Source organism: Nematolebias whitei, chromosome 7, assembly GCF_014905685.2.
Source record: "Nematolebias whitei isolate Nwh7 chromosome 7, NemWhi1, whole genome shotgun sequence".
Classification (NCBI taxonomy): domain Eukaryota; kingdom Metazoa; phylum Chordata; class Actinopteri; order Cyprinodontiformes; family Rivulidae; genus Nematolebias; species Nematolebias whitei.
Window position 1 is genome coordinate 36,978,755 of NC_056504.1, and position 7,488 is coordinate 36,986,242.

Here is a 7,488-nt window from a genome sequence, read left to right on the forward strand (position 1 = left end):
TTTTTCTTTACATCTTTTGTTTCGTCTGCTATGATGCTGAAAACCTCACTGTTTTTCACTTCTTCTGTAATTTCAGTTCGAACCATGTCTGCTAAACAATCCAGAACCTCATTCTGAATGATTTTGCTTGTATACTTTGCATTATGAATGGAAGTCAACCGTTTTTTAATAGCTTTGTCGTGGTTAGCAATTGTTTCCTAAATTGCCTTGAAGTTCCCTTTATTGTCTGAGTCTGCAGACTCATTATGCCCTCTTTGAGCTAAATTTTGAGTGGCAGTAAGTAAGAGCACTTCCCCTATTGTTTTTATATATTCACAATTTTCTTTAACCTGTCTGTTGTGCTCCTTGTTTAAGACATTGACCAGTGTTGCATTAGCTGCTGCAGCTTTCTGATAGTCCCTCCATGTAACCATGGCTTGTTTATGGCGCTCAGACCTCGCATGCAATGCAAACCCCGCCTCTTTGTAAGATGCATTCTTCCAGTTTTTAAAACCAACTGGGGAATCAAACACAGTGTCTGGGCTGTTGGGAGGGCTAAAATGTCTGCAAGCGTAACAATACGCAGAGTCCAAGTGTTGTGAATATTCAAGCCAGGGGTGAATGTGATACCAAGCTGCTTTGAAGCTCCTCCTTCTGTCCCCCATCAAGGTTCTTGGAAACAACTTTAGGTCTGGCTGCATCGCTGGATCTTCTTTACATTTGCTGATGTCTGTGGAGAAAGCCAAACAGAATAAATGTAAATTAACATATAATCTGCATGGACACTGCATATAAACTGCAAAGCGCGCACACACACACACACACACACACACATACATCACAAACCTGATGGTCCAGTGCTTGTGGATACACAAATATTCTCTGTCTGTCTCACATGCTGCTTGTATCTCAGTCTCAGCTGTCTCAATTTCAGGATCTTCATCTGTCTCTCTTTCTGTCCCTGTGCCCTCTCGTTGAAAACCAGTGTCTTCCAAGTCCTCTGGCTCTGTGGGGCTCTCAACTTGCTTTTCTTCAGCTCTCTCAACACCTCCATCATCTGTCTCTGTCTCAATGTCTGCCTCACTGTTATTTGTCTTTCTTGTGCAGAAATAAGATGTAATGTCCTTCTTTCTCTTCATTTTGAACTATAGGCAAACATGCATGGAGAGGAAAATACAACACTTCAGCAACTATGAATATTTTTTAACATAAGTTAGCTTGGTTGTGTGTTGTGGTACGTTAACTAGCGTTAGCTAGAAGCATGCAACATAAACGCCTGGTCTGATAGGCTGCTATTATAATTCATAGCCAACATCATTTCTTGACAAGAATTGTTACCTTGTATTGTTCGTAGTGGTAATCGTGGATGACGGTCGGTAACTTACTTCCCGCTCTTCTTTTTAAACGGATATCTGCCGTTCGCAGTGGTGCAATGCACTAAAAGGTCCGACTAGAATGTTGTGCCATGAGAATTGGTTCCGCTTCTTGCTCGGAGGGCGGGCCACAGGTAGGGCCAGGCTCCGTGTTACAGGGGCACTGGCCCTTGTTGGCCCCACTCCAGAACCGCCACAGCATAAATGTGCATTACTTATTAAATAATTAAAGAAAACGGACAGAGTCTGAAAGTCCACCCTCCAGGCCTGAGGGTGACAGCAGGTAAACTTAGACTTATGCTTCACTCCTCCAGCTGAAATGACAACCTGCACCTAGTAGCTGGATTCAGGTTTCCTAAAAGCTTAGTGTGTGGGTGCGTGCGTGTGTGGCTCCACTGGGTGCTCCCCGGCATCACCCTCCACTCCTTCTCCCCAACAGGCGGCTATGCAGAGGCAGTGACGTCACCAGACTAACTCCCTTCCTGCTGCATCACAGCAGCCTCAGCGGCTAGAGTAGTACTGGTGACCGGGGGGGACGGGATATCCACCATCAAATTCATTGATAGAACAGGACTACTGACTGTGCAGCACTGACAGCATCCTAACACGGGGGTACGCGACAGGAACTGGTTGCAGGACGATAATACCCCTCCAGCTGTTGGGATATGGCCAGGCCGGAACAGGTTCTGCTCTTGGAGCCTCAGCACGAACTGAAATTCAGAGGTAAGAGGGGAGGGCCCGGCTTTGGACGGGAGGAGATGGGGGGTAAAGTTTCCTCTGCCTAAAAAACAGGAGGGCAGTCCACTGTTGGGCTAGCTAAACCGGAAAGAGGCTGCAGGGCACATTTTTGACACCATTCGTGTGGGAGACGATGATTCTACGGCAGCTAGCTAGCTGGACAGCTAGCCGGATTAGCTTTCAACGGTGAAGTCAGCCAGGCCCTGTCACATATTTCTCCTCTAGCAATTCTTTTTATAACAATGTAAACATACACCCTGCATCTACGTGAATATAACACACGATAATCATGTGACCACAAAGTAGCCGTGCAGAAACTCTTTAAAAATGTGCATTAAGCTCTAACGTTGTTAGCAGTTTTCGCTCAGTACAATTAGTCCCGTTCCCTGATTGGCTGTTTCTCTTCTGGCCCATTATCCTGCTCTCTGATTGGCTCATTTTCCCTGCTGGACAGCCAGGTGTCATGAAGTAACTTGACAACTCACAGGACAGAGCTGAGCAGCACCAGCTATTTAGTACAATTAAAATGCCTTCTACTTTTATAGTTTGGGCATACATATAAGATAAGCTTGGTGTCTTGTTGCAAGATGTCACATTACTTTAGGCCTAGAAAATGTTACTTAAACATTTATAAGACTGATTTATGTGGAATGCAATAGATTAAAAAGCTAAACTCTAGTTAGAAATTTAAACATTTGCTTTAAGAAAAAGGGGTTTATGGATTTCATACTTAAAAAATACAACAAAATATTAATCTAATGTAGTAAGCCTTTCAGTTCCAACATGATCAGGTACATTTGGTTTGTGAAGTTCAAGTAAATTTGACACTTTTAAGAACCTAGCAACAACAACATATTATCCCACTGCTCGACATAATAATAAGAAATATTTAATGCAGTTTGGTGTTTAACAATCATCAACTTTAGACATAAGTTCAAACCAAAACTGATATGATTTATCTCTCAGTGAATTAGGACTTCTCGATTAGCTAAAAAAGAAAATCGTCATTGTTAACACAAGTCAGATTATTATTATTTACCATGTCTGGGCATTATTTTGATACATCAGACATACATGCATTATTATTGACTTTCACAACACTTTTTTTTAAAGTAAATTGTTTCTCGAGAAATCTATTGGTGTTTACATTTTCACCACAAGCCTTGCCAGCCCTTTCAGATCTATAAAAAAAAGCTTACACTATATCAAAATTGCAAAATAGATTGAGAGCGCTAAACCATTGTTGTTGTTTTATTTTGACCGTCTTCCCTTCATAATAATTGTGGATCCAATTTGTGGTTAACAGTAAAACTCGATTGCGCAACCATCATAAAAACGTCATTCCTCCAAATATCTTATGATGTCCCATTATTCTTAAATCTTTGAATGGTTGCCTTACCTGTGTATATTCAGAGATCCAAAACAGACCTGATGATGCCTTCTCAGTTTTATCTTACTTCTTTTGCGTTCTTAAAAAACAAAAACAAATGCAAACACACAATTACCACTTTACAACCTGCCAAGAGTGACGATGTGTTTAAAAATTCATTCACATTTTAGGCTTGATAGTTTTCACTTAACCCATGTGTAAGTGTATATTAACCAGAGAGCATTAAAACACAAGGTGAATATTTTGTCAGTCAGTCTGCATTGTTGTCTCTCCAGCTTTTGAGAAGTGTGCAAAAATATAAAAATCCATCATATAATGGTTTTATTTAAAAATGTCTAAATGATTTTACCTGTAAAAATATTCTTGTCTGCTGTGCTTTTTACTGTTGACAGCATTGTTAGAGTCCAGTATTGACTCAAACTACCATAATGTGATTTGTTGCCTACTGCACTGATTAATTGTAAAAAAAATTGTTGTTGTTGACAACTACGGCTCAGAGCGAGTAGCTTTGGCTATACGCACAGTTACTCTTGTATTTTCTTTATTTTGAAGGGATTTTTGACAACAAAACAAATGTGCTGCGGACTTCTTTTGAGTAGTAACCAGCAATAATTTTGACAGACTACAGGGCTGTTGTAAGTCGAAGTAAAGAAAAGACGGCTTTCTCTTTCCACGATTACAGATTAACTCCAAGACAATGCTGTGGAAGCTCTTGTAGGACTTTTGGATTAAACTGAGTTGTTTTAAGACTTGGTATTGAATCTTAAAACCATTACACAGTTTTAATGTGTTGTGCCGAAATAAACATGTTAATCCTTGGTTGCAGGCAAGACTTAAGGACTTGTGTGTTTTAGAACACTACACAATACAACAAATCACATGCATATCCTTAAGTCCAAGATAATATGTAGGAACGCAATGAGAAACCTCAGGGAATAAAGTATAATCTTTGGTCTCAACTTGGATCTGGCGCAGACCTTTTATAAAATAAGTCTTAAGAGTTAAGCACTGGACTTTTGTCACCTTTTCAAGGTTTTGGACAGTTACAGCTTTCTCCAAGTTAATCGTCAAATATCAGCTTATCCTAATAGTTTTTAACCCTCATTTGTGATTTTCATATGTTTGATGCTGTTGCAAGAAACTGATAAGGTTGGGTGATAAGGTCTGATAAGAAAGGTTGGGTGTATGGTAAGAGTCCTTTCATCAAAATTCTTTAGATGTCAGGCCAAGTACATGCACGTCTGAATTTACCTTCTGTTTTTGCTCAACGGAGAAGGCAAGTGTCGGTTTCTCTGAATGTTTGTTGAGCTGAAACTTTATCTTGAATCTGGTTTATGTTCTAATTCTTATGTGGCTTCATGTTTTGCTGCTGTCAAATTTAGACATTAACCTCTATGTAGCTGCCCCCATGGTGGACTGATTTGTGTTTTTAGAGCGCTCCTTGGTAAGAGTGTTTGTCCTGCTTGAACAGTCTGCATCATTTGGAAATACACAATCAAACCATGAGGCTATTTAAATGAGAAATTATATTTTTTATAGTCAGTCCTTAATAGCAGGGGTTTTGAACTTTTCTCAATAACATTGTTAGACATTATTTGAAACATCTTCAAGCTAGATGTGTCTTTTATCAACAACAGGAAATATTAACATTGTGTTGAAATGTAGCAGGACTTATTTTTTTGCTAATTTATATATTGTTTCAAAAATTGATTGAGTCATATTAAATCTAATTTTCATTTTTTTTTTTACCATTTGTTGTTGGTACTTTTCTGCCAAGTTTGAGTAGTTGTATATTTATTGTCTATGCTGCTCGCTTGACTTTGAATCACTTCTGTCTACATTAGACTACACCTTTCTGGAAAAATACAGGAGTGACTAACCCTCGCCAATAAAGTATTGCTAAACTCTCTGGAATTCCTGTCAAACTAGAAACTGTTGCCAAAAATACCTGAAAGTAATGTGAGTTTACACTTTAAAAAAAATCATGTTAAGTTTGATATTTGTAAAAATCCACAAATACAAAAAAGTTAAAATATTAATTAATTTAAAAGGAAAATATTGTAAATGTTGTTCTTAAAATAAATCTACTGCTCATTTCCAAAGCACGTTTTCACTTGTGATCATGTATAAAATGGGGGAAAAAAATCACAATCTATTGTAAAAAGCTGAAGCTTAACAAAACATGGAACGGCTGAATGCATCTGAAAAGCATCTTTCTGCACTGTATTTAATCAGCTAATTTATCAGCATGTGAACCGTAATCAGAGAGAAACCTTAAAAAAAAATTGGTTTATAAAGTCTTTGAGGTATTTTATCTCATGCTTGCTCTTATTGGTAGTGATTGAGCATTTTGGGTTTAACTTGTACTGGGCCTCAGACAATATTTGTATTACCTAGAGTCCAGTAACTTCATATTTGCACAATGTGTGGGATATTTTCCATATTTCCTTTGTGAGTCCGCTGGCTAAGTTGCATTATCCCTACACTATAAAGGCTGTTGTTTTTGCTCTCAGTTAAATTAATGTTTTGGTTTCTTTTCCAGCTTTCTTCGTTTCTTTGTACCCTAATATATGTAATAACAAATAATTATTTCCACTGATGGAAACAGCAGAAAGCTTTACAAACATCTTAAGACTCTAACCACATTAAGTACTTAACTTATTTTACTAGGGCAATGTTAATTCTGTACAGCAGTCCAAATCAATATTTTGCTCAAGTTTTACTCAGCTTTTATATTTGGCAAAGGTTATTTGGCTGTAACTCTAGTTTTTTTTTTTTTTTTTTTTTGCATTATTGATCAGCCTGTCCAAGTTAATGTAGCTGTGGCCTCAGAGAGATGTGGGCTGCATCCACAATGTGGATGGCTGTAATTAGCTGAAGCAAAACTGCGTTAGCTGCCCTGGTTTTGGTGGTGCTGTACCTGTAACATGGTGTTTTTTTAGATTTGTGTATATACTTGACTGTTTTAGTGAGTTTTTACTATAATGTAATTTTTTTTCCAAATCAAGTCTTTGACAGCATATACATCAGTCAAAAGTACAGCTGAAAGATACAAATTGCTCAGTTTGTATTACAGTAGTAACATATTTAAAACAGTCCGTTACACTGTATATTACTAATTCTTCTGGATTACCATTAACTGTCAGTGCAGTTAGTTGATTAAAAATGCATTGTAGTTGAATTAGCAGTAAAACCGTGTTTGAATATCAGGAAAAATAAAGTATACTGTAAATTAGAAAGGCACTGTGAGAGTAGGAAGCCCTAGTTTTACATTTAAAGCATGTTTGACTTGTAATATTTTTGTGATTTATATTTAGCAGAAACAAAAATCATTGTAAAAGGAAAAGATGTTTAAATTACAACGGAGCTTTAGGGCCACGCTAAGAAAACAAAAAAATTAAAAGCCATAAAATTACGAGAATAAAGTCACAGTATTACAAGAATAAAGTCAAATAAAGTCTTAACATTACGAGAATAAAGTTGTATGAGACTTTTTTAAAAATTTTTTTTACAGCTGTCGTTATTTTTATTTGTTTCCCCGAGTCGGAAACACAACACGACCTGTCAATCAATCCAGTAGGCGTGTCAGCAAATGACCAATCGGAAACTAAATGAGTAGTAATATTATCTGAACTCCGACACAATAAAGCAGGGTTTACTGCATTTTAACTGTGGTAAAATGAAGAATGTTTGTTAAACTTTATTGTTACTGACGCTCTTATTGAAAACGTGTTCCAATACTTCCACCTGCTGTTGTGTTTTTGTATGCTGCGTCTGGTTTGCGTATACATGACGTCATTACGTCATGACTAGTTTTTGTTTCCGTTTGAAAATGGCGCTCAGTGAGCGAAACTGTGTGCATGCTGCGCTGTTAGAGGTCTTCAATAAATATGCCAGGAAGAGGCTGAAGAGACACAGCGACTCACTTATATGAGCATTTAGCTTCGGATTGGTCATTTGCTGACACGCCTACTGGATTGATTGACAGGTCGCGTCATGGATCCGACT

At 37.9% G+C, this 7,488-nt stretch overlaps 2 protein-coding genes across 3 annotated transcripts in view; both read left to right on the plus strand.

Moving 5' to 3' along the window:
* Positions 1–7,488, plus strand: part of LOC119411874 (nuclear receptor coactivator 5) — a 615,997-nt gene that overhangs the window by 116,205 nt on the left and 492,304 nt on the right. The gene's annotated exons all lie outside the window — the stretch shown is intronic.
* The window catches only part of LOC119411879 (vesicle-associated membrane protein-associated protein B/C), a 23,866-nt gene continuing 18,214 nt past the window's right edge, over positions 1,837–7,488 (plus strand). The window contains exon 1 of the mRNA XM_037678831.1: positions 1,837–2,075. Coding sequence (XP_037534759.1) covers positions 2,018–2,075 — 58 coding nt within the window. The 5' untranslated portion in view covers positions 1,837–2,017. The remainder of the gene's footprint in view (positions 2,076–7,488) is intronic.